The sequence below is a fragment of the Gadus macrocephalus genome, chromosome 10 (genome assembly GCF_031168955.1).
Source record: "Gadus macrocephalus chromosome 10, ASM3116895v1".
Classification (NCBI taxonomy): Eukaryota; Metazoa; Chordata; class Actinopteri; order Gadiformes; family Gadidae; genus Gadus; species Gadus macrocephalus.
In genome coordinates, this window is record NC_082391.1 from 20,466,219 (window position 1) to 20,493,755 (window position 27,537).

A 27,537-nucleotide genomic window follows, 5' to 3' on the forward strand; every position below is an offset into this window, starting at 1 on the left:
TGTGTGTGTGTGTGTGTGTGTGTGTGTGTGTGTGTGTGTGTGTGTGTGTGTGTGTGTGTGTGAGCCTGCAATTTGGCCTTCATGTGTGTGCACATGTGCATGTCTATGTATGTGCATGCATGAGTGTCGGCAAGACTGTGCACATGTGCGTTATGCATGCATGTGTGTGTGTGCAACCAAGCGTGAATGCTTGCATATCTGCATTTGTGTTTGTTTGTATGGGCATGCATGTGTGGATACATACGTATATATATTTGTGTGTGAGCATGCATAGCTGTGTATGCATGTGTAAAGCCCAAACATTCCAATTTATTTGATAGATGGATGGAGATAGATACAGGTAGATAGATAGAGGCAGATATATACAGCTAGATACATAAAGCTAGATAGACAAAGTCAGAGAGATGGATAGTATATTTGCTCATCGGCTCCTGAAAAATGACCTCTTCTGGAACATTGGCTAATGCATTTGTTGCTCAAGCGCATCATAAAAGCTTTCTCCCATTCTCCACAAACTCCAGCTATCTAAGTGTTCCCTGATTGATGCTCACTTCAGGGCACGCATGAATGAAAATGTCTGTCGGACAACAATCCGGGTTTCGTCAGTATCATGTCAGATGTGAAATGCCGACACGCTTGAAGTCACACGAGGTAGTGTGGTTCTGAAAACTATTTAGGAGTGCTCTGAGGTTGTCCGACGGTGACCTTCTGTGGTTGAACGCCCCCGACTGGGAGTTGGGTTGCCATACATAATAATAATAATAATACATTTTATTTATGATGCACTTTATATTCAAGAATCTCAAAGTGCTTCAGAGAAAAAAAAACTATTAAAAGGGGAAACCTCAAAGAAAGTTTAGCTAAATGCTCTTTTAAAGAGATGGGTTTTGAGGTTCCGTTTAAAAAGAGCTGTAGTCTGTGGAGCCCTCAGGTGGTCAGGGAGGGCGTTCCATAGTCTAGGCAGCAGCAGAAAAGGCCCGATCACCCATGGTGCACAGCTTCGTATGTCGGGTTTGGAGGGTGTGAGTGGATCCTGAACAGAGTGTAAGTGAGTTTGTCGGGGGGGGGGGGGGGGGGGTGAGGAGTTCCTGAAGGTAGAGGGGGGCAAGTCCGTGAAGGCACTGGTGGGTGAGGAGGGAGACATTGTACTCAATTCTGAGTGGGACAGGGAGCCAGTGCAGTGATTTCAGGATGGGGGTGATGTGGTCATGCTTGCGCACCCTCATCAGGACCCTGGCAGCACATGGCTGTTTTCTACTCTGCTCACCTATCTATGAGTTTCAATCATTATAACATTGAATAATTGAATACTCAATGCTTCTTTTCTCCACCTTTTCTGTTCTCAATCCAACTTGTGCACCTGCAAAAACTGGAGGTTATAGACAATACGTTATTTTGATGATGCAGTTTCATATTATTTTCAATGTAAGTATAGGAATATCATCCTCTCTCTTTGAGTATATGGATTGGTGGATATAGACGGACAATCTTAAAGATTTATGTCTTATGTGTTTTTCTTTGCTCTGAAATTTCACATATAGGCCTACACCATATTATATTAAACTAGTCTCTGCCACAGAATAATTTCAATACTGCGAAATAAATACCAAAAGAAACCATTAAACCACTATTCCTCCCAGCTGCCTGTCTCTATTTCGGTGCCTCTCGCCTGAAACCCTTCTGACGTTTAACACCTGTTAACTTTTACGTGTTACGTGAGAGAAGCAGCTGAATAGGCGGCCATTATGTTCCGTGCCAGTCTCGTTGGCCATATCCCCAGTAGAGGAAAGACCACTCCCAACGTGGAGCCCCTTAACCCAGCCGCGAATGGTAAGCGGCTCCACTGTAGGACAACCTCTGCTCAAACCCTACGGTACTTCCATTCCATTCGTCTGATGAAGGCAACCCCCCCCACCGTCTTTTCCACAGCCCGCTCAAGTAAGAGCTACACCGGGAGCTCGAGCGCTCGGCTTGGCGGTTAAACTGTATCATTAGGAGAAGGTCCCACAGTGCGCGTGTCCATCACGATTGCGTCGAGCTATAGCCAAGGAGGTTTGTTTTGTCACAAGACGTCAACCCCAATCGTTCTTGAGTTGGCCGGGTGCTCAAACTCTCCCAACCACAAAAGTGATACTTGAGGATATAGGCCCTATAGGCCGATGTTATTTTTTTTAATAAACTGGAGAAAAGTATGGTCGGCACGCTAGCCTACAGGAAGGTACGGTAACCAGAAACACGTACGGTAATTGATTGTAAAAAAAATAAAATAAAAAATGGTTGGAATTTTTTTTTGGATTTGGTTCTAAGAATCAGTGTCTAAGCCCGACCCTCATAACATCAGCAATTATCAGATTTATTGCCAATCAAAAACTTTCATGGCAAACTATGTTGCCCCCCTCCTTCTCCAAGTCCCCTCAATCAAGTAGGCCTATCTTTGTTTTCTTCTACTTTGAGTAAGATATTATTTAATACGCAGGAATGTCCTATTTCCCGCAGTGATATTGGTTCGAAGGTTTGATTATGAACACATTGAATGATCGCACATCCAACAGGAAAATGATACTCTGATACACGTTAACATCACGCTAGGCCTACCAAATATAACGTTATACTCATTATAGTACTGAACATAATTTAGGAATTGTAATAGATGAAACTACGTGACACACAATAGACATGACATTTTGACTGTAGTGCGCTAAAGTACGTTATAGGGTTAAACATTAGCAAAATATATTTATTTATTTTTCATATTTCGTTTGCGTAAAAATAAATAGCTTGGTTTCATTCGCACAAATGACCCATTTAAGACCTTGGTTACTCGTACAATAGAGTACAGTACATGCAGTCTGTTAAAAAAATGTACTTTAATCACATAGAACCAGAGTGTAGGCTACTGTATGAAGCTGAACGTGTTCACATATAGTTGCCAAATACTGTTTTGCTATTCAAATGAGAATTCATACCGAGAACATTAAAAATAAAACATGATAAAAATGGGAGAAAAATGTCTCCGTTACATTCACAGAATGAATAATTATTATTTGATGTCCACAACAATGAAAAAGTATCGACTTGCATCAAATAAACTAAACATTTGAGCGGGTCTCAAAGCTAACCAAAGTGACACTTTCACACCCATGCCTGAAAATCGGACCCAATTACAAGTAAGGCCCTTGATTGGTCAAAAATACTCTCCTTCGCAGGGCATTACTGAATAAATGATGAAATGATGACGCCTGATCGAAGCCATATGGGTTGTACGGCTGCCGAAGGCATTCAGAAGGATTCCTGCTCAAAGCCCCCCCCCACCCCCCCAACCATCACAGGGAAGGTATAATACTAACCAGAGAGCTTCAATACCCTTCGCCACAACACTCAGCCCGGCTCACTGCCTTGTGTGCAGAATGCCAGTAAGAGACAGGGCTTTAAGATCCGCAAAATATAACAGGTGTCCATTTGGTTCTCGAAGGGTGTGAGTTTGACACGGATGTGAAATAATATTTACAATAATAGCATAGCGAATAATAATTAAAAAAAAGGACAAAACGCCCCACAAAGTACGACTAAAAATATAAAGGTTAAAAAAAAATGCAGCGCAGTGGTCTATTCTCAGCGCTTGGATCTCTTGGAGGGGGTCTCCTCTGGCTTGGGTGCTGCCCCCCGGGTGCGCACCGCAGGGGGGCTGGCCTCGCGTTTACGAGCCCCCTTGGCTCCGGCGGCCTGCCCCCGCGTTCCACTGTGGGGGGGGGGGGGGGGGGGGGGGGATGGACGAGAGACAAGAGTCAGAGGGGGAATCATTTAGTTTGATTAGTAATCGTTTGGCGACGAATACCACTGTTGCGCTCTCTGTCCATAGCTTTCAAATGCATGGCGTTAAAATACCGTTTACGAAGCTCAATAATAACACATCTCAATCATGTAGGACCTCCCTCAAGCGCTATTTTATCCTCATACTTATGGGTAATATCGCTTGGTAAGCCGTGGTTGTTATTTTCCACTCAAGCGATTACAAACTGTTCTACTCAGACGCCCCCATCGCCCCCATCGCCCTGATCTGAACGGTAAGGAGAGGGGAACGGTATGGACTCAGTAGCCAGGCCCGCGGCGTCCAGGGTTAAGCCCCCTGGCTCAACAGGGGGTCCCCGGTGGAACCCGGCAGGGGGGCCCAAACTCACCGCGGCGTGCTGCCACCCGGGGCCTCCTCCTTCCCGCCGCTGTGCCGACTGGCGCGCGTCGACGGTTTACTGGGCTTGTTTCTAGCAGCAACGTAAACAGGAGGAAAAACGGTTACAGGCGGAACTACTGTAAACCCCATCCAGGAGCCGCCTCGTTGGGGCCAACATGGCGACGGAGGCCAACTCCTCTGTGGCCCTCGTTTATCGGACGCCAAACATCCACATCAATATCAACAGCTTGTTTTTGCATCCAGACGCAGGGTTAATAAACACAGGAAATTGTGCGGAGTTGATAGCCAGGTTCCAGGAATCGGATCGTTGAGATGGCGTTGTCTGCCAAGGGGGGGGGTGTGTGTGTGTGTGTGTGTGTGTGTGTGTGTGTGTGTGTGTGTGTGTGTGTGTGTGTGTGTGTGTGTGTGTGTGTGTGTGTGTGTGTGTGTGTGTGTGTGTGTGTGTGTGTGTGTGTGTGTGTGTGTGCGCGTGCGTGTGTGTGCGTACTTCTCGGCCTCCATGCGAGAAGCTGAGCGCGTAGTTCGGCTCTTGTGATCCCCTTCCTCCTCATCCTCATCTTCCTCCGTGTTCAGCCCGCTCTCGTCTGCCTTCTCTTCCATTTTGTCGGCTAAGATAAACAAGATAAACAACAAAGAAACAACAAATATATGACGTTGGTTGATGAATCATCATCATCCAAACAGCTGATATGGAGGTAAAGCTGGACGCTTTAACACGACTAGATGTACTTTGCTAATCCAAGATGGCAAATTAGGTGTCCAAATCGTTTAGCATTACCATGAGTTCAAGCATTCTGCATATGGCTGACAACAATAGTATTAATCAATTATAAAGTTACACAATTACGAGCATTTACAGAAGGCCAAGCAAAATAAGAAGAAAAGCTTTAAAACAAAACAACTTTCAGATTTTGAAGCGAACTTGTACGCAACCACTTTAGTGAGGCAACACAGACGTTGCTTGGGAAACACACTTTCTGTTGACGGACCTTCCAGCAAAGCAGAGGAATGGTGCGCAAATCTAAGCCAACGATAAAGGAGGGCAGTGCTCATCCATCACCCGGCTGGCCGCTGAGGGGCATCGAGGGCGTTTGGCTTCTGGGGTGGATCAACGGTACCAAACAGCTGGCTGTTACCCAACATAGCGTCAGCTGATCAGAGACAAGACGTGCGCTTTATGAACACGTTCAGTAGAACACCCGGAGCCAGGCATACGCGTTGGCTGCTTGGGAGCTCATGCAGTGACGGTGAACTCCCCACTGACCCTATTTTGGTATACGCAGGGGTATGACGTCATCTTTAGTTCTAGTGTTTTGAAGGCTGTACCTGAGTCTGCGTTGGCGGCGGCGGCGGCGGCGGCGGCAGCGGCGGCTGTTGCTGCTTTGGGAGGCCGGCCCCTCCGAGCGGGCTTCTTGGGAGTGGTCTCCTGCTCCGCCCGGGGCTGCTCCTCCTCCACCTTCAGACGGGGACACGGACAACCACTCAGTGGAGATCTGTGCCGCACCAAATGTTTGCATTTCATAAGGAGAAAGTACCAGGAGGTACGTTGTGAAGCGGATGATTACACAGATGAGGCTAGTTTAATTCTTAGTAATCCTCTACTCGAAAATACAGTAATGGTAAAGAAACCTATACAAACAATAGCAATATAAAATAATATAAATATTATTTAGTTTCATTGCTGTTTATTTTGCCACATATCCATATGTGTGTTCTTTGGTATTTGGTGTATTTGCATACGTCTGTCTTGTTATCACTGGAGCCTTCCTGTTTTCCTTCCTCCAGGTGTTCTGATTGGTCGCCTGAGAGGAAGAGAGAGACAAAAAAACCATCAGATTAACATCTAACCGATTTTTTGTTAAAGATGGCAGATAAGTCAGATCCGTGGGGATGATCTTAAACTTAAAGCACATTGGAACAAATTCAATGTGCATTATGTTGTGTGTTTCTCCCACCGTCGTCTGGGCTGTGTTGTTTCTCCTCTTGCTCATCGCTGGTCTCCTGTAGGGACAACGACACAAGCGCAATGAACAGAAGACATCAGGATCTAAACTTTTTTTTACCTCAGGGTTGACAAGACCACAGCGGGCATGAAAACACAGACATAACAAAGGTCAGAACATGTACACATACTGGGAATAAAACTCACTTCTGCAGATTTCTGTGTCTCTTCACAACCTTCTGTTTTTGAGGGCTCACCTAGAGAAGCAGTTGGGAGGAGGGGGGGGGAGAAACAAAGGCTGAAACAATTAAATTGTGTCATTATCTTTTTAGCTGGCCAGCTACCCGACTAGGCTAGTTAGCTGACTAGGCTAGTTAGCTGACTAGGCTAGTTAGCTGACTAGCTCCCCAACCACACCGTACTCGGCACTGGTCTCTCTTTAAACACAAAGCCAGAGACGAGGACCAAGTGGGACGGTAACTGAATCAGAAGCCAGCTCACCAGTTTGGGAGGTAAGCCCAGAATGGGACGGCTCCACCGCATCAATGACTCCGCGGGCCTCGGGCTGACGAGACGACGGGAAACAGGTATAAACAGTGAGTTGGTCATCATACCAGCTCGCTCCATACACCCCAATATTACACTTGAGTTTTAACATATTTGAGTCTGCTGAATGGGTTGTCTCTCACCTCGTCATTCAGGTGCATATCCGATAATAATGATCTGATATTGCATATATTTAACAATAGCTGGGAACAAACCGAACCTCTTTTTGGTCCAATGGGGTTTCTTCTTTCTCCTCATCTTTCTTCTCATCTTCCTCCCGAACAACTGGAGATGAGAGAAGGAAGGAAAGGGTTATTGTCCTGAATAAAGGATCCACACTTTGGGCTAGGCCAATACAGTGAGGTTCTGTTATATTTACATGTGCCCTTCTAAACGGATTAAGCTCTGGACATTCATTCCCAGAACAGCCCTGTGAAGGCTCAAGACGAGCCCTACATCCAAAACAATAACTATCTGACAGGTAAGGAAGAGGTCTTTGGTCGATGGAAACATGTCAACCGAGCCATGCCACGGCCAAACTGGATGCCTTACAGTTGGGGAAGGACAGTGTCGTGCTTACGGTGTTGTGGTCTTGAACTCAAATGTCCACGCTCACAGCCTACTTTGTAGGCACCTTGGGCAAGATGTCCGACACCTGCCTGCCACTTTACGATATCCATCCAAAAGACTAAAGTATTTTGTTGCAAGCTGCTAAAAGCCTAAATAATTATTATTAGCCAATTGATACAACCTTACTCAATATCCCCCTTTGGCACAAAAGTAGCGACGCAATTGAAGTCCTAATACTGCTTGATTTCAATAGATCTTTTGACAAAATTATTATTAACCAAGACTTCTAGTCCCTAAGAGAGTCGCTAGCCTCTTGATATGGAGACCCTTACTGGTGGTGGTGGTGGTGGTGGTGGTTGAGGTGGAGGTGGTGGTGTCTTGGGCCTGGTTCGCTGGACGGCGCCCCCTGCGGGTGGGAGTCTCTGCCTTCTTCTCCACCTCCTTGGGGGGCGTCTCCTCCTCCTCCTTCACCTCCTCCTCCGCCTCCTCCTCCACCTCCTCCTCCACCCCCTCCTCCACCCCGGGCCCAGCTCTGGACGACCGTCCTCGGCGGGGAGCTCTGGCCTCCGGGGCCTTGACCTCTTCGGTTTCCTGAGGACAAACAGAACGAAGAGACGAAGGGATTCAAACGTCCAGATAGCCATTAAATTCACTCATTCATCCGGCAATAGGAATGAGACAAACGAACACAAACAGATTGTAAACCGTAACGGAGAGACGCAGTGAACGTGAGCTAACCCATCGTTCGAACAAGTTCGAGCTAAGGGCCCCGAAAAGTGCTAGGAGCGAGTAATTGAGCTCGGAAAGCAACCAATTCAAAATGGAGGCCAAACCGCCGTGTATTTGTAGTGTTTGGTTTGATTTTATTTTATTTTCCTACCTCGACAGGCGGTTGCTCTTGGCCGTCCTTTTCCTCCTTCTCAGCTGAATCTGTAGAAAGAATGACAATTATTACGTTTGCATGTATTTTCACAGGGAGGTCAGGTATTTTCATCGGCTTCAACTGTATTTTCATCTACTCCAGCCGCGCTAATGACAACGTTTAATAATAAAGTACCCTTTTTGTCCAAGTCCTCGTACCGGGAGGGAAAACTATGACCAGGAGAGGTCAACGAGGAGCAATTTACTCTCTAGTTTACGACTAGCACCGGGGAGGCCAAGCATTGAGACCTGTGAGAGACTGTAGAATACTGTGGTGTCCTTCTATAAAAATAACGTCTCAGCATATTTCTCACTTAGGTGAATAACCAAAACGTTATTCAGGTAGTTGTTAATCTGGGATAATCAGGGGTGCAAACTGGTGAAGGCCCAAAAAGGCGACAACCTTTTAATGCCAGGAAAAAAACTAAAATGAGCAATGGGTGGTGCCCGCTGCCCCTCCTATGATTCATGAGATACTTTCTACAAACTCTGTTAAATTGGTACATAAAAGCCTGTCAGTGACATTCAGACCTATATGAAGCAGTGCTAGCAAAAAAAAATAAGTCAGTCGCATCAATTACAAATAACTTAAAAATAATGACATACAATACCCCACTACACACAACTTCAGTCCAGCCCACTAAAGCACATTACATTTTCCCTTTGCAGTACCAGTGCTTTTTCAGATTTTGGGCAGACACGTGCCTCCCTTTGGCTTTCCTGTCCTCCTCCAGGGCAGTCTCCCTGCTTTGCTATATATTGCTACATCTTTTTAACTCGAATCCTAGGAATGATTCTATATAAACGCCATAATATCTCACTGTTAACAGTCTAACTTGTTCATAAGAATGAGCTGTAACACTAACCAGCCCTACAGGCGACACGGGTCAGATACACACTCTTCAAGTCCCGTGCCGTGCAGGTCAATGCATAACCCTGATCCAAAAGTTTCCTTTGACAGAGTATAAATAGAGTATACGTAATAGTAAACATAAAGTACCAGAGTCCTTGCTGCAGGAGGATTTCTGCATTGAAAGCCTCCGCTTGCGGGTCAGTCTCCCCTCCGTTTTATCTTCCTGAAGAACAAAATGAATAGAATTAAGAATGCGGATCAGGTGAAGCAGATTGTTATTTCACTGAATCGTGTGTCAGTCGTAGGGACCTGTCTAGCTCAACTTGTCGGGCAGGGCATTAACACAGTGTGGTCACACACACACACACACACACACACACACACACACACACACACACACACACACACACACACACACACACACACACACACACACACACACACACACACACACACACACACACACACACACACACACACACACACACAATGGCTGATTCAAAGAATAATAGAATCATTTGAAGATATTGACCTTCTGGGACAGGTCCGTGGTCCTCTCCTCCTCCTCCTCCTTATCCAAGTCAGAGACTGGAAGAGAGAAGGCAACACACAACAAGCCAAGTTGACTCTGAGGAAACTGATTGTTTGTTGATCCATTTCAACTGATGGTTTGTGATCATTATTTAAATTACATGAACGGTCCAGGCGAGGAGATGTAGTGACCACACTCACCGGTATCTTCCGCAGTCTTGGATTCATGTTGATGCTTGGTCCCTTCAACCTCCAGCGTCGGGGCCGGAACATCACACACCGGCTGTGAGATACAAACAACACAATCAATCAATAGTCAGATTAATATGTGGTTTAGTTAACAATAGCAAACATAATACATCATAGTCAATATCACATTCACCTCCTTCTTTTCAAGCACACGGTTTGAACTAATACTACTGTGTGAATGTTCAGAGATGACTTACATTTTGTGAATCTTTTGTGACCCCCTCTCCCCCCGGAACTGTTTGAGCGGCTAATGAAAACAACAAATGTAAATAACAAGAACGTTTTTCTGATCTCGATCATCTACTATACATGAAGAATAGCATTATTAAAAAACCGTCAAAGTTAGATTTTGAACAGAATAAGGAATGACGACTAGCTACTTACCAACGTTGTCAACGTCCACCGTTGCCTGAATCTCCCCAACCTCCATCTCCTCTTCCTATTGGCCAGAAACAGACGGCTCAGAAATATAACCCCAACGCTAAAAATAGGACTGCAGTTATCCGAGATTTTCTAACCTACGGCAACTCGAAGCGCTTTTCAATTAGTGCTCACATTTACACATTCATAAAACACATTCATACACCAAAAGGTGTCAGCCAGAACAGCGGCCCAGCCTGGAGGGAGCAGCAAGGGTTATGAGTCTCGCTCAGGGGCCGCTTAGCTAGGAGATCAAACCACCAAAATAACAGCTAGCGGAAAGTGTATACATCCACGCTCTGCGGCTCACCTTCGCGCTCATCTCGGCACCCACCACCTCTGGCTTGGGTTCCCCTAAAGGAGGAAGAAAGATCAGATCACAGTATTGAAAAGGAAAGACTGGTATTCTCCTTTCTTTGCTTAAATATACGCATCGTGCCTCACCAGGTTGGCTGGAGCTTTCAGACTCTTCCGACACATTGGTTGGGAGAGGTTCAGAGCTGATCACCCGGGTGTTGGCGGGTGTTTCTGCCTTTACCTTGGTCTCAAGGTGTTCGGACACAGCTTCGCCTGCAGCTGAAGCAGTGGTACAAAGTAAATCAGAAAACCTTAGACATGAGCCACCACAGTTAAGCACACAGAAAACAGTTTCCCGAAGTAAATGGCTGCGTCTTTATCACAGAAACCATTTCACCAGGGAACATCTACATTTTATTACAGTTGACGTACTCACAAAGCCACATCAGATCAAAACTTCTTACTGTTAATTCCCATTTCCGGTGACAACAGGTCGACAGAGGGCGTTTCTGGTTCTGCTTCCATCTCTGGATCTCTGAGATTTGAAATCTTGTCAGACTTAATTTGATCAACCTATAATAGAAAGAATAGAGGAACGGTAAACACACATTTGTTTGAATATTATACCGTCAACGTTCAGTTCAGTTTAGTTAAATCAAGTTAAAATGAAATAGTAAAAAAAAAAAAAAGATTTAATCATGCATTATATTGCACTAATATAAAATGTTTAAGAAGCTATTCAGAATGACCACCAGATATATTCTGGATGCACAGCGAATCCCGTGGCGAGACTGATCATGTGACTTCTCACCTCTGGAACAGGTGAAGGCGCCGTCCGCTCCCTGGAGACCATTGGTTCTTTCTCTGACCTATCGGACGCATCTGTGGAAGGAATGATGCTCAAGTTCAAAATAAATCTCTCACACACACACACACACACACACACACACACACACACACACACACACACACACACACACACACACACACACACACACACACACACACACACACACACACACACACACACACACACACACACACACACACACACACACGAATATGAATACGTCCTTAAATGACATTTCAAAGAAGAGTATTGCGGCCGTGCCTGTCCTTTGGTCCTTCCCGTCCTCAGGCTCAGCGACCCGGTCCGGGGAGACCGGGGACGGCTCTTCCTCCCTTTCAGTCGCGGGTTCGACCCCCGCCGCAGGGGGTGCATCAGCGGCCGCGCCCTTCCCTGCGTCCCCGGCAGCGGGAGCCTCGCCCGGAGGCACCAGCCCCTCCGCGGCGTCCGCAGGGGGAGGGGGGCGAGCGAAGGGGGCCCCGGCGGACAGGATGCTCTCCGGGTCCATGGACAGGAGGGTCAGCGCGGCCTCCGTCATCATCTTGATCTCGGCGTCCTCTGCGTCCGCCGCCACCGGCGCCTGGGGGGGGGGGTCCCGCGTGACCAGGGCGTCCGCCGACGTGCAGATGTCCACCAGGGTCAGCAGGGGGTCGGCCGCCGCGCTGGGCGCCGCCGCCGGCAGACCCTCCAGGTCTCTGAGACGCGCCTCCGTCTCTCCCTCGCCGGGCTCGGGCGTGATGTCGCTGAGGGCGTCGTCGTACGTGTCGTCTGACGGGGAGGCGGTGGTGGCGGTGGTGGTGGGGACGGTGGCGGCGGTGGTGGGGGCGGGGGTGCTGGGGGTGGTCGTGCTGGGGGTCACCGTGGCGACGGCGGGACCGAGGACGGTGCTGGCGTCCTGGGGGAGCGCCGGTTTCTCGGCCGGCGTTTCATCCGCCTCGACAACCGGAGAGGGAAGCGAGGACGCCGCCGCCTTCTCAAGCTTGTCGTCGCCCTGGCGACCCTTGTCGTCGCCCTGGCGACCCTTGTCGTCGCCCTGGCGACCCTTGTCGTCGCCCTGGTGACCCTTCGTCGTCTTCTTCTTCGCCTCGGGCCCGTCGTTGTCCTTTCTCTCCGGGATCTTGTCGCCCTTCTCGGCCTTCCTCTTGGCAGCCCTGCGGGTTTCCTCGGGTTTCTCCTGGAGAGGCTCTTCCGGGGCGTGCCGGTTTTCCTTCGCGCTCCCGTCCTTCCCCTTTTCCTTGGCGGCGGCGTCGTGTTTGCCGACCGGCGGGACCGCTTTACCTTTGACCTCGGCGGCCGGAGCCTTCTTCTCGCTCTTGGACGACGACGACGACGACGGACTCTTCACGTCCTCCCTGACCTTCGACTTGGACGTCTTCTCCGGGACTTTCCCCTTCTCCGTGAGCTTGGACCTCCGGGGGTCCTTGTCCGCCTCGGAGCTCGACTTGTTGCTCGCCTTCGGAGCCTCGGCGTCGACCTTGGCGGTCTTCTCCCTCTCGCCGTCCCGCCCCTCCGTCTTCCCCTTGGGCTTCTCCCCCGGCCGGTCTCCGGAGCAGCTCTTGGCGCGTCGTAGGAGCTCCTTGGGAGGCTTCTCCTTCCTCTTGGCGCCGTCCACTTCCACCTCCCCGCGCTCCGCCCGGGAGGCGCTCGACGTGTCCGGAGTCAGCGGCACCTTGGGGCTTTCACTCTTAGTGGAATTCTTCTCTCCTTTTGGCTTCTCCTTTTCTCTGACCTTCTCCCTTCCCCTCTCCTTCTCCTTCTCTCCCTCCTTCTCCTTCTCCGGTCTGGGGGAGTCCATGGAGACCGCCTTCCCTTTCTTGGAGGACGCGGGGTCTTTAGACGTCCCCTCGTCCGTCGCACCTTCCAGCACGGACCCTCTCCCTTCCCTCGCCGCTCCCGGCGTCTTCTTCTCACCTTTGACCTTTGCCTTTTTCTCCCCTTTCTCCTCAGAAACTGTCGTTTTGGCGGCAGGAGCCTCCTTGTGCGACGCCTCTCCCGTTTGGGCCTCTGCTCGACTTTTCTCGGGCTTCGGTTTGGGTTTCGCACGCTCGTCCGACACGCTCCGATCCTTCTCCTTGCGCTCTTTAGAAACAGAGTCTTTGCGGGAATGCCGGTCGAATTTCCCGGCAGGGCGGTGCTTGAGGGCATCCTGGGAGCCCTGCTCCAGCTCCAGGATGAAGGAGTGCGTGCGGCTCTTTTCAGAGCTCTTTTTGGGTTCGCTGGAGTCCTCGGAAACGCTCCCGCTGTGCCTTCTGCTTCTCTCGTCCAACGACTGCGACTCTTTTCTGATGGACTTTGGCTGCAGGGGCTTCAGCACTCCCGATTTTGATTCCTATTTGGGGAAAAAAAACAAAAAAATAAAATCAGATTGATAAACAATATGAACAAAATGGCCATGTATTAATCAGTGTTTCAAAAAAAAAATAATCGTACTCTCTTTGAGCCTTCGCCAACGGAGTCTGATTTCTTCCTGCTTGAGGTGTCGCCCTCTTTCCTGAAGGAAAAGAATGATCCATTAGTCAATCGAATAGAGTGCATCACACAGCCATGTAAACACGCGCTCAGACAGACACATCCAAGCCCGTACACACAGTCCTGGACACACACCGTGAGTCGAGTTTCCTCTTCCTATTAAGGGCCATCTTCTTTTCCAGAACTTTCCGCTCTTTGCGCGCCTGCTTGGCCTGGGGTTCCTCTGCGCTGGGAGAGTCGCTGCGCTGCTGCCTCCTCCGGGCTGGGGGGATTCAAGATGAGGGACGCACCGAAATGAAAATTATTGGCCGAAACCGAAACCGAATATACTGAAACAGTTGGCCGAAGGCCGAAACCGAATACCGAATGTGGCTTTTAATGTTTTTCATTCATTTTGCTTTAATTTTTCACCATTGCATAAATCAAACAACTAAATGTCCTTTATAAACTTTTTTGTCGTGCTTTTCTATAAAAAAAATCAATAAAAAATTTGATATATTAAATAAATTTGATTTATTTAATACTGAACGTTTTCTAACATTCCAGCAGACATTATAGCAAGAATTTAAGAACAATGTACCTTTAAATAAATGAGTAAAACTTTTTTATTTTACCAAAAAAAAATAATGTTCGCTTTATTATGTTCGGCCTTTTTACTCTTTCGGCCGAAACCGAACATTATGTTTTGGGCCATTTTCGGCCGACCATGTTCGGTGGCCGAATATTCGGTGCATCCCTATTAAAAATACACTCTCAGTCGACCAGCACCACGGCACATTGAGTTAGTAAGGCTTAAAGGGGAACCCTTCTAATATACGAGAGCCCTGCTTCCTTCAGCGCGTTGTGACACGCTGCAGGAAGCAGGGCTCTCGTATATTAGATCCGTGTGGCGCAAGTGTTTCTAACGGACTCAATGGATCACGAGGATCCCTAGAGGACGACCTCATCCCTGGTTCTACAGAAGAACCAGAGGGGAAGGGTCCAGTGGACGGGGCCGCACCTTGCAGCTCGGCCTGCGCGGCTTTCTGCTTGCGCCTCTCCTCCATGCGCTCCCGGTTCTGTTGTCTCTTGAGCAGTCTGTCCTCCTTGTCCTTGGCCTAGCAGAACAGCCATCAGGTCATAGATCGGCCTCGCACGCATGCCTCGTGCACAAATCAATCTTCCGAGTACGTTTCTCTCCATTGCAAACCGAAAGTAAGAGAATCGACTCAGGCAAAGTACTCAGACAACACGTGGGAGCGGGGAACTTACTGCACATCTGCGCCGCTCCTCCACCGTGACCTCGTCGTCCGAGTCGCTATAGTAACGGGAGTACAGGAAGGGCTTGTGGACGTAGGCCTTGCGTCTGGGCTTCTGCTCCTTGTCGTCGTCCTCTTTGTCTGCACTCGCTTCCTTATCCACTCCTCCTTCTCCTGGAGTTCAAGTAGAAAAAATAAGGGTTCAGCCATGAGAAGAAAGGTTACCTTAAGAGGTTGAAAATAACGCGTAGTCATTCGTTGCTTATTCATTATTAATGTTTAGGTATAACGAGGAGTCTCTGTATGTCTCTCCGTCTTTCAATTCTCTTGACAACTGTAGATCCGAACGGCATCACGCTTGATGCGTGCATTGTTCAGTACTCAGGAAGTGCAGTGTTGAGCTTCAAGTTGTTTGGACTTGCGGTTCTCAAGAAAGCTGGAAGCAATGATACCGGAGGCCAAGCAATCGGCCCGTTCAAAACAGGAACGCTTTTAACAGAATCTGAACGGTGGAAGGATTTCTTCTAGGACGTCTTGTTTTTTGGTCTTTCATTTTTAATGATATGAAATAAAGCTAAACATGAGAAGGAGAATGCAAAGAGACAGACCATCAGACGGGAGCTGGCCCTCGGAGGAGGACGAGGACAGTGGCTGCTCTTCGTCGCTGTCTTCCTCGAAGGAGGACAGGTCGCTGGTGTGCACCGAGCTCACGGTGATGTCACTCAGGCCCTCCAGGTCAGAGTCCTCCAGGGAATACTCTGCCGGGGAGAGACACGTTAGATCCAATCCTTCCTACGGCGGTTCCTATTAATTGCTGTGGTATTATAATAATAATAATAATAATAATAATAATAATATGGATACAAATAAACCACCATGGAATCTATAATATATGTTATTATTAATTCACATTTGATAATATGTGCCATATCCGACTTCTAATTGCTTGTTAAGCTTTCACGTAAATTGACCATGCAGTGCAATTTTTACACCGAAACATAATAAAAAAGGCATTGAATAAACGAGTCATTGTACATAAATGGAGTTTGACGTCAGCAACACCATCCTTCTCCACCCTGCTCACCTTCCTTCAGCCTCTCCCTCGCCTTCTGCCTCATCTGATTGGGGGATTTCAACACGTCGTCGTCCTCCTGCTGCTTCTCCGCGGAGGCCTTCCCGGTCCGGCCGCCTGCCTTGTCCTTCTCCTCGTCGGCCTGCTCCAGGCCTCCTGCCTTCTCCCCCTCCTCCCCGTCCGTCTCCTCCTCTTTCGTCTTCACCTCCCCCGCCTCTCCCTCCTCCTTGCTGGACTCCTGAGACTCCTCCGTCTTGATGTCAACCGCTTGGATCTCTAGCGCCAGTTGAGCTTCCTCGGCCACGTCCGCGGTCTGTCCGTCTTGGCTGTGGTCACCCCCTTCTGCTATGACCATGTCATGGTCTCCCTTCTCCCCCTGCATGGGCTCCTCGGAGGTGGGGCCCTTGCGGCCCTTCTCCCCGCTCGGGCCGGCCCAGGAGCTGGCGCCCTGGTTCAGGGAGGTGATGGTGTCCAGGATGGACATGGCGTCGCTCGCCGTCGTGGTGGGCGGGGCGGCTGACGGGACTAAAGATAAAAGCCACATAGTGTGATGGTCAGCCTCATTTAACCAACGTACTGCACCAGCTGTGAACTGCCCCTAGTGAAAACATACCTTTCTGATTCCAAAACTAATGGAACATGCATGTTTCTATCTGGCTTTGAATAAGAATAACATCATTATGTGCTCACCTTGCTCCAGAGCACTGCTTTCAGGTTTAACGTCAGCAGAGGAGACTGGGAGGGGAGGCTCCTCGCTATAGCTGCCAGGTGACAGGAATTCCCGGACCACTCGCTCCACCTGCGGCCTGAAGGTGTGGTTGATCTTAGGATCGACCACCTGGGCCACAATCCGGTCAACTCCCTGTTCCAGCATACCAGACCTGAAAAGTAAAACTCAAAATGAAGGTCCCACTATGTGTTTATGATTCACGTGAGATTGATAATGAACACACAAAAAGGTGTGACCATTTCTCTTTTATTAGAAGTACATATTTAACATAAGTCGCTTTGTGTAAAAGAGTCTGTTAAATCCCCTAAATGAAAATGTGTACATTGTAGAATATACATTCACTCAAGGGGAAAAAATATAAATGAATACGGATAGCGAGCAAGTTCAGGTATGCGTCACTTACTGCAGCACCAACTGTCTTATGTTGTTCCTGAGCTGGTTCTTGTTCAAATGAGGACTCCATGTGTGGTTTGAGAGGTGATTGGAGACAAAGTTGTCAACTCTTTGTTTCAGATTCAGGTAAGCGGGCTGTAAATGACGGTGGAGGAAGAATCTACATTAATATCCACGTTAAACACACACCACCGTACCGTTACAGAAACAGATTGTCTATGATAAATAGGATGCAGCCGGGTTGTTGTTATGATTTAAATGTTACACCCGGGTGTAACCTTTAAAGCAGACAGGTTTTATACACCAGCACATTTCCTGAGGTGCTCGCGAGTTTTAGAATATACCAATATATATATTGATAATACTTTACCAATAACAAATCCTGATATAAAGTTTACAATTGATTGAACTGTACCTTAGTATCCACGTCTGCCAGGCAGTCCCTCCTAAACTGGTCAAAAAGACCCTGGGTTTTTAAATGATTGACGATCATAGACACCAACTGCGGGTCACCGGGTGGTAAACCAGCCATTTGGCACTAATAGTAACCAGCTACAGTTAATAAAAATTAAAATAACATTAATAGCTTTCCTCTTTCATTCGTGAACATTCAAATCGGGCACCCGGATTTCTATTATGGTTGTTCAACTTCGAAACAGTGCTTTGACCCGGAAGAAGAAACATTACTACCAATGTTTGGCGCCGCCTAGCGGTATATACATGACGGTGACTCTTTAGATATGTAAGACATAACAAATTAACGGAAGCAATTATTTATGCATTTATTAATATCATTCATCATCATTTTATTTACTTATGTACGAGTTACAGATGAGAGGCAATTTTCCGCAGGACACACTCGATGTCATGCATTAGTTTGAATAATTTTCTTAACAAAACCTTGATCTGACAGCGGTGGGATTTGAACCCACGCCTCCGAAGAGACTGGAGCCTTAATCCAGCGCCTTAGACCGCTCGGCCACGCTATCGTGTGTAAAATATGCCCTTCCAAAGAAACTAGGCGAAATTATGAAACATGTATTATCAAGAGCGTACAATAGAGCAGCTAATGATCTCATTACAATATACCCTTTTAATGGTTATAAGTGTTAGGTACATCACAATATATCGAAAGCCACAAAACACACACAAAACTGCAACAGTTAACTGATCACTTTGAGAGATTCACCACTAGGCGGCATCTTAACTACCTGTTAAGTTTGAGCTCGGTTGAAAAACCCTGACATGTACTCACATGTATGTTCACATGTAATGTGCATGCTGGATATTTCCGGTTATTGTACTGAGTAAAGAATGTACATTGAAACTGTGTCTTACAAGGATAACCAATGAAAGTGTGTAGAAAAAGGCGTAGAATGTTAACACCCAATATTGACCCCGATATATTGTGTGTAATTCCAGTAATCCATTTGGCATAGGGTTAGATACTATTGCTGTATTATGGTTTATATTTAAAATGTGCCTAGTCTGAGGTCTTAATGAGGTTTAGGGCTCTTTTTGTACATGTAGACACTGAAAAATGTACTTTGATACATTATGCCGCTCAAGAGCATCATCGTCTACGCAGGGGCCTAGCCAGGACATTATGGCTGGGGTAAACATTCTTATGGACACTAATAATGTCTTATTGATTATCCAATGTTATTGGAATGGGTGCTTAGATGTGGTGGATATGTCATGATTATCTGACGGGGTTCAGGACCTTAACATAACATGAGGATCTTTTTTTATAATAATGCATATATTTCTGCTTTCTTTAGACCGTTTCTGTCCAGGATTTTAATTGTATTTTTCAGACTTGGGGGTGGGGGGGTGGCCATCCTCTGACCAATGGTGGCCGTGGCCCCCCCGGCCCCCAGGTGGCTACGCCCCTGCATGTACTCATATATTGGAGACAGCATGGGGGGGCATCCACTCTACAGAGTACTTTGAGTACTTTCAAGAAGGCAGCTGTAAACCTCTTTACACTAGCATTTGAATGAGATATCAGATAGACTTAACTCTTCTCATGTTTTTACCAGTTTATTTTTTACCAGTAGGTCTTTTATCTGCATTTTTCTTTCTCATTCCATGTTTTGCTTACTGCTTGATTTTACTGTTTTATACCGCTCGTTTTTCACTAATCTTGTTTTTTCTGTAATTTAGATTGGTAGGTTTCGACCTAATGTCCTTTATTGTCATTATTTCCTTTTTTCTGATGTTATGTAAAGCACTTTGAGCTGCAATTCCTGTAAAGGTGCGATATAAATAAAGTATTACTAACGTACTTAACTGTGCAATCATGGTAGTACTAGTGATAGGCCTCGGGACACCTTAATACACTAAACCATATAAGATTAAATATCCCCTGCGTATCATCCTGGATGAAATGTACAATTTTAAATAGATTACGGTTATTAGTGCTGTCTGTGCAAACCTAATTTCCTATCTGGTATTAATGGTTCTACAGGTAAGATTCAGGGGTTTTAAATTGAGAGAGCAGAAAAGGGCAGAGTTTGGCCATATTTTAACATTGTCACATGATCGCAATGTCAGCCTCAATTTTTTAAGCATATGTCCATTGGAATGTATCACCGTCTCACCGTCACCCCTAGTTGAAGGCATAAAAGGGTTTCATCCACCCCTGCATAAGGATGACCACAAACAGTAAAGCAGCCAATCGCGAGTTGAGTTCTTGATTGACTGCTTGGGTGGGAGTATCGACCTAGATGTAGGATGAATAGATCAGTCTACCATCCTAGTCAGTGGACTATAGCAAATTTTGCTGATCTATCCAGGCTTCAACTAGGTTGATCTCTGTCTTGTGATGTCACTAAAATACAGGAAAAGGCAGATTTTCAAAATTTCCTGCATTGGCTAATCCCATTCAAACCTGGCATAAAAATCCCTCCTTTCAGCATGATGGTCTATGCAAAAAGTTCATTGATCATGAAAGTAATTGTAGGATTCCTTATGCTTTAAACGTGAGATTTCAAAGTGAGCAGAACACACGTCACCCATTACTTAATAATGTGCTATGATCAGTTCAGTGTCACCCTAAAACCCATACAGATTAATGTGTACAATTGTTTGCCCTATTCTTTAGAAGCGTGAGATAAATAGATCAAGAGAGGAAGGGGACCCACAGACTGCTTTAGTAAAACGACGAATTTTTGTGCTGCACCCTTGTAATAAAAACATTGTTTTGGAAACTGCCTCAGTGTTTCTCATGCGAAACATGGCAAACCAAAGTTCCCATCAGTTAACAGTTTTAATATTTGCAGACTGCAGTATTAAAACTCTCAAGTCCTCTCAGAATTGCAGCATATCTCAAAACAATGCATTCCATAACATATTGTGATGTACAAGCCCTGTTAGTCTCATGAGCTCTGAAATTTCCCATTGATTAGGGTTAAATTCAGCCATATTAGATTAACTACAAGTTTTAATACTATAGGATAAGCAGGACTTCATGGCTACCGCTTTTTTTTTTTTTTCCATCATTGACAAGTGTTGCAGCTATGAACCTGTGATTGACAGGCCTCATGGATTCCCTAAACCTATCAGGGATTAAATGCCTTGCTCGATAAGAACTCAACCAGGAGCAGTGTCAAATCTAAATGGGCTCATACCAAAGCCGGCACATTCCACTCTAAACATATTCTCAGAGCATTTCACTCACCAATAGCCAACGGATGACTGCCATTTAAAACAAATTACACTAAAATAATTGTAACAAATTTCTGTAGTAAACAGATTTAATAGTTTATAAACCCTAAAGATGGGTGTAGGTTCACAAAAAAGAGACACTTGAAAGATATACATATTTAAAAACCTAAGAACCCCTTCCACTCATAACAGTGCAACAAATTTGTTGGCACCAAAGAAAATCACATCCATCAGAAAATACCAAAGGGAAAAAAAGGAAAGAAATCACATCAATCAGAAAGTACAACAGGGGAAATGAACGAAAGAAAACCACACAAAGAAAAACTGTACAGTATGGCCAAGAGGGCAAAACACCAGCGCCCTTAGGATGACATAGTCCCAGAATCTTTGGCAGTGTGACGTCGGCAGCAGTGAAACAGAGGATTAAACCCATCTTAACTGGCCTTGAGTCTCTCCGGAGATGCACCGACGGACCAGCCAGTTCAGTCACAAGGCCCGAGCGGTTGGGAGGGAGTGCGCCCCGCCTCGCGCCTTTAGCGTTTCACGGCGTTGCACACGGGGGGGAGGACCCTGCGAGAGTTGGTCTTCACGTACGGGTGCTCCAGGACATCGCGCAGGGGCAGACGGTTGACTGGGTTGTGGCGGAGCAGCTTGGAGATCAGGTCCTTGGCTCCCTCGGACACCACCTTGGGGAACTTCAGGTCCACCTGAGGAACGCAGAGGGGGGGACGTTAGCGATGGGTAGCATCGCGACCTTTGAAACGTCTGCACGGAAACACATTTAATATCCATCACACGGCAAAGGTAGCCTGGGAATCCAGACCCACATCTTAGAAGATGTAGGGTCTGGCAACGGGTGATGAAAATAGGCAAACCTGAGGGGCGGCACCAAGCATGCATTTGAAAACATCACTGCACGCAATTGGATAACACTGCGACCAATCAGACTACAAGGGTCGACGTATCCAGAGCCCCATACGCTAAGCTACCAGCGGAGCTTACCAATAGATTAGACTCTTGCCGTATCCGGTCGGTAAGACAGCAAAGCTTCTGCCCCGCCTATATCAGATGCACCGATGCGATTGTTTCATGTTCGGATTCGGGGAGATCGGGGAATGAGTATATTGCTCATTCCTAGAGTGACTCCCTGAGCAATTTCAAATTGTGCTCTCTGGATTTCCAAGGTACCGCAAAAGGGGTTAGGGCTCTACATCCTGATGACGCTCTTCACCGGCGGGTACGCTTTGGACCCAGCACGCCTCAGCCCAGTAGTGAGGGCGCGATATAGCCCAGCTTAGTTACGGCTCGCGTTTCCACCACGGACAGCACCCTTATGGTAGGGCGGGTTTAAGCCGTGAGGCGATAGCCGCGGCAGCTACGTAAGCATCCTGATCTCATAGCAGCCCGACACAGTGCAGCCTGCTAATGAACCCAAGGAAAAAAGAAGAAGGCGCACAATGAACAAAGAGCAACAATGTAGGACGTCCAAGAAGGACGAACAACTTTTGCGCGACATTTTCTTCAATAAACGAAGCTTTCGCCGTTGTCCAGAAGTACCTCGCGGGTAATGCGTTTGTTATTATCCCCGTCGCAAGGAATTCGATTCCATCGACCAATCAACGGACGGCGTGTGTAGCTCGAACTTGCCGGGAACCCTTTCAGGCGTCTCAGTACCCCAACGGAGGAGTACTGCGGGACGAGTACGGCTCACGCCCACTTTCGGCGATGGAAACGCAGCCCACTGCCGCACCATTTCAGGCTGAACTGACATCCGGTGGAAATGCGCCATAACCCAGAGGGAACTTGGAGGTGACCATGACCCAAACATCACACCCAAATAACAGCCAATACAGCAGTAAGCCTTACAAACAGACCTCCTCGGACCCACGCTTACTGATATTTTTCATACAATTAATCTTTTGTATTTTCTCTTTTCCTTTTTAGTGCATCAAGAAGAGACACTCACCGGACCTCCATAATGTGAAGTACCGGCCCAAAAAACGATTCTCACCATTATTTCAGACATTCATTTCAGTTCCAAAATTTTCATTCGAACCGTCAACAGTGGCATGCTCAGACATTCCGGCCGTGTCCCCCGACAGTATGAGGGCCCACCTTGGTGATCCTGGTGTACGTCTCCGAGTGGCTGCCGGTCTCAAAGGGGGGGTTGCCGACCAAACACTCGTAGCAGAGGACGCCGATGCACCACAGGTCCACCTTCTCGTCGTGCGAGTGGCCCTCCACCATCTCTGGGGGCAGGTAGTCCAGGGTACCGCACATCGTCCGGCGCCTTCGCAACACAGAGGGGACATGGATTTGAGAACCAATAACACTCAAGGAGCTTCCGATTGTTAAAGATGCATCTGTTCAATTCTTATCACTGAATTTCTGCTGTGGCAAACGCCATTTCCCATCTGCGAGCGCATCATGTCCCTTTACTAAAAGACAAACTACAGCAACTGGGAATTAAACTCACTAGCCCCAGCAGGTACGTTTGGTAGCAGAACTTCTGGGGGGTGACGGCACAGAAAACTGACACGAGACTTTATTATTGTACCCGCAAAACAGTCCCTACTCAGGCACGCTCATTGAACTAAATGCTTTTTCTAGAATACGCCCTGTTTTCTGCTTCCATTGGTTCTCATCAAAACAACAGAGGGTTTACAAATACTATCCGATAACAAGACATCTAATCAACCTTATCATTAACCTCATCAATACACCTGTTTAGCGCACTTGTTTTTTTTTCTTTTTAATAATACATTTAATTTAGAGGCGCCTTTCAAGACACCCAAGGTCACCTTACAGAGCATATAGTCATCATTCAAAACTATGTAAAACAGACTAGGAATAAAAGGAAAACAGAGGTTAAACATGAAGAATAATAATAATTAATAACACTCAAAGACGCCTAAAGTGAAGTGGGGACCTCACTAACCACCAAACTAAACCAACTGTACAATCAGTATTCATGTTGTGTACATGATGAATTAAATACAATTATTTTAGTCAGACAATTTGTAGTGACCTAATTATAAATGCTTCATAAGAGATACAGCCATATATTTTCTATAATCCAAACAATTTTTTAAGAGACATGAAAGGATTTCCTCTGCACTCAAACGCATTCGGAATCTCTTACTGCGTGTTCACACTAGGCCTGCACGATTCTAATTCTAATTTAAAACTTAAATCCACACACACTCCGCTGATTGGCTGTCATCACGCGACTGTCGCGGCAAAAGTTCAAATATTTCAACTCGAGCGACGTGTTGTGTCACGCTACTAAATCCTCGTGAACGCGCTCGCCAGTACCAGGGCGTTCATGCCGCGCCACATTTCAAATCATTCTGCAGGTTTTTCTAGCGACAAAGGTCGCCTGATACGCGTCTACGTTTACTTCGTATGGAGTATTGTCGCCCAGTCAATCAGTTATGTGGCCCCCAATGAAAACGTATTGCCCACGCCTGATCCAACATCGGACTTGGGAGACCACTAAAAAAGATTTTTTGGTGTCAGGAAACAGATTTTGAGTTTAACAGTTTGTATCCTTTAAGGTGTAGATTTCATCCACCTTTAGGTTGATCAGACACAATGCTCATGTGGGAGTGCCGTCAACTCACCTCAGGGATGGCGCGTGAACCGACCAGCCGAAGTCTGCGATCTTCAGCTCTCCACGGAAGCCGAGAAGGAGATTCTCAGGCTTGATGTCCCGATGAATCACCTTTTTCTCATGGCAGTACAACAGCGCATCGGATATCTCCTCCATGTACTAAAACATAAACAGACTGGAAAATTAGACAAAAATACATTTAGCTAACGACTGGTTTTAACTCCAGTTAAAAGTTATTGTACAGTAATCGTACATTTTATGTTGTCCAACTGCTTGTCAAAGTCTGGATGTGCAGTTCTGTATTTTTTTCCCTTACCATTGCATGCCTAAGACAGTAGGTGAGAAAAGACTAAAACATCGAATTCAATATTTTCAACATAAAATACAAAGTTGGCTTCAACAAAAGCACTTTAAATCAGGCATTGATTGCAGAGCTTCACCACTGAATGTTTATAGTGCTCGTGGCCGTCAGTAATGTTCAGGGGAGATTCACTTGTGTACCCACACTTGGTAACTTCTTCTACTTCACACCATTTCAACCCAGTACAACACAGCCAGTGAAGCCGTTTGTCTCAAGATCCAAAAAAACCCAGACTAATGACATTTCCCAACCATGTTACAATCACAATAAACAGACAATAAATATAAAAATAGATGAATAGTGGACCCCCTTACCGTGGCAGTGCGCTGGTCGTCAAATCGTCCGCACTTCTGGAGCTCCTTGTACAGCTCGCCCCGTGGGGCGTACTCCAGGATCAGGAAGACTCGCGTGCGATCGTGGAAGTAGTTGTAAAATTGAAGGATGTTGGGATGCCTAAAACAGATAGTAGAATATCAGCATCTTTGGTAATAAATACTTCACAATGTTTGGGCAGTTTTAAGTAAACTGAGAAAATATGTAATAATAGATTTAGGGCATTTAGCAGACGCTTTTATTCAAAGCGACTTACAATAATTAAGTTTGTCCGCAGAAAGAAACAAAAATATATTGACGTTGGTACAGTATAGAGGTTCATAATAAACAAGTGCCAATATACAACTTGCATCTTATTATAAGATCATCAAACAGTATTACCATTAAAAACTAGACTTATTTCATAACCACCTACTTGAGGTGGGCCTGGATCTCGATCTCTCTCCTCAGCTGGTGCTCCACGCCCTCCTTCTCCATCTGGGACTTGAACAGACACTTCAGTGCAATCACTGCTTTCGTCTTCTTCTCTCGTGCCATATAGACGTTTCCAAACTTGCCCTTGCCCAGCGGTCGACCGATGTCAAAGTTCTTGATACTGACATTCAGATGAAACCAAGAAGGGATATTAGTACGCGTTACAAAACATAGACATCTGAGGTTCAGCAAGAGAGCTTAACATGCTATACAGAAATACAAATGAGAAGTAAAGCCCTTCTTCGCCAAGTGAACAATAGGGCTTGCACCTCTCAACACTACATCTAAATGACTATTTTGGAATCATAAAAGCCTTTGAAGGTTTTTTGGTCATCGTTTAGTCATTAATCCTTAAATTATTCTGTCATATGGAAAAACATTTGTTTGAAACTGCAAAAGCATTTATAATGCGAGATGGTGCCCAATAGTTTATTATCCTGAGCTATGATTTATTGACTTGGATTTAGGACTACATTACGCTATAGACTTCTCATTATCGAAGAATATCACAAACAAAAACTTGCACATAACGACCCTATACGATAACTAAGAATTCTTACCTTAGGGGAGTCGTAATCGGTGGGTAGACAGGCTCTCTTACTGGTCCTGGAAAAAAAAAGATCTATTTAGAAAAATACGTTCATCAACACATCTTTCATCTATAAATGACATTAGAAGGTGTCCAAGTACCCATGACTGCAGAGGTCTCTGGCCGTGGATTGACTTGAACACGCTGTGGACCAACTGATGAACTCAGGGCTGTGAACTGATATTTGGAAAGACACCATTATTGATTCATTCACTATCACATCAAATGCTTAAATGATTAATAAGAGTGAATGAATATTCGTTCAATAAGCGGTCCCTGTGTTGTTGAGTCTGAGAGTAACCTACTTGTCTTTGGGAGCCTTTGGGATCGGCGTTCTCCTTGTTCTGCAAAAAAGCAGAACACAACGACATATTTTAGTCCCATTCCATTAATCACTTATCATAATTATTTTTACACGGAAAGAGTTAACCTATTCAGAAATCAATGACAAGTTGTTTTAGCATAATGTTGTCTATACGGCTAAAGATAAATTAAGACACATGAATAAGAAGTCTGGCACACAGCCGCTAGCTGTACAGGCAACGTTAGCTTCTATTTAATGAATGATAATCCGCCGTGACCTAGAATCTTTTAGCGAAATTAAGTGAGTTACCCACACGTTTAGATTAACAAGCAATGTTAGGCAAGTAGTGTTTTTATTTTAGATTAAATTATAATAAGACGGAAGACCTTAAAGCCAAGCTAAGCTATTCACAAAATCAAAGATAGACGTGAAAACTAACACTGCAATTTAAACGGAAGAGTATCTGAGGATTGATGAAAATGTCCATTCTTAATAAAGTTATATAATGTATCAAGTAAATACGTTACCTTCGACATTTTGAATAATGCCGATGCCAGACTTGTAGGAGCGCAGCACAACCTAAACTATGTAAGTATTTTGAATGTCCACCGCGGCCAACGTTTAAAAAATACGTTGCTCCTGATTGGCTTGGTGGTCTCGACGCGCTGTACAGAGGATGCTCATTGGTCAAAATAGGACCATTCTTCGGGACTTGTGATGCTGCATAGCGTGGCGAAGTCACGCCCTTTCCGGTAGAGGCCATGGGACCGATGAGATCGAAAAATATGAATGGGTTTCAATGGAGAGAAAGTAACTATTTTCTGGTCCCAGTCTTTATATGCCCCGGATTACCCATCTGTTCTTTGTGGATTTAAATGATAATTTTTCAAGCAAAGAAAACAAAAAATCTTCTCTCCATTGAAACCA

The 27,537-nt window shown here is 46.0% G+C and overlaps 2 protein-coding genes and 1 non-coding gene across 3 annotated transcripts; all 3 read right to left on the reverse strand.

The window, feature by feature from the left end:
- Positions 1-2,848: 2,848 nt before the first annotated feature.
- On the reverse strand, positions 2,849-17,944 carry bod1l1 (biorientation of chromosomes in cell division 1-like 1). Its single transcript, XM_060063799.1, has 30 exons — positions 17,683-17,944; positions 17,278-17,402; positions 16,835-17,025; positions 16,157-16,669; positions 15,681-15,830; positions 15,086-15,246; positions 14,835-14,931; positions 13,970-14,096; positions 13,796-13,856; positions 11,440-13,694; positions 11,330-11,387; positions 10,983-11,091; positions 10,666-10,797; positions 10,532-10,575; positions 10,186-10,240; positions 9,999-10,048; positions 9,754-9,835; positions 9,554-9,609; positions 9,169-9,244; positions 8,128-8,177; positions 7,580-7,838; positions 6,898-6,962; positions 6,633-6,696; positions 6,339-6,388; positions 6,145-6,190; positions 5,930-5,991; positions 5,516-5,645; positions 4,677-4,797; positions 4,179-4,259; positions 2,849-3,739 (listed from the first exon to the last, which is right to left on the reverse strand). The coding sequence occupies exons 1-30, from the start codon at positions 17,797-17,799 to the stop codon at positions 3,613-3,615; spliced, it is 5,514 nt and encodes a 1,837-aa protein (XP_059919782.1). The 5' UTR covers positions 17,800-17,944; the 3' UTR covers positions 2,849-3,612.
- Positions 17,945-18,174: 230 nt separating this feature from the next.
- Positions 18,175-18,256, reverse strand: trnal-aag (transfer RNA leucine (anticodon AAG)). The gene has a single exon. It is a non-coding gene; the product is annotated as a tRNA-Leu (tRNA).
- Positions 18,257-21,007: 2,751 nt separating this feature from the next.
- aurkb (aurora kinase B) lies at positions 21,008-27,290 on the reverse strand. Its single transcript, XM_060063162.1, has 9 exons — positions 27,138-27,290; positions 26,612-26,650; positions 26,408-26,483; positions 26,278-26,323; positions 25,659-25,838; positions 25,225-25,363; positions 24,560-24,708; positions 23,052-23,226; positions 21,008-21,643 (listed from the first exon to the last, which is right to left on the reverse strand). The coding sequence occupies exons 1-9, from the start codon at positions 27,144-27,146 to the stop codon at positions 21,470-21,472; spliced, it is 987 nt and encodes a 328-aa protein (XP_059919145.1). The 5' UTR covers positions 27,147-27,290; the 3' UTR covers positions 21,008-21,469.
- Positions 27,291-27,537: the final 247 nt, after the last annotated feature.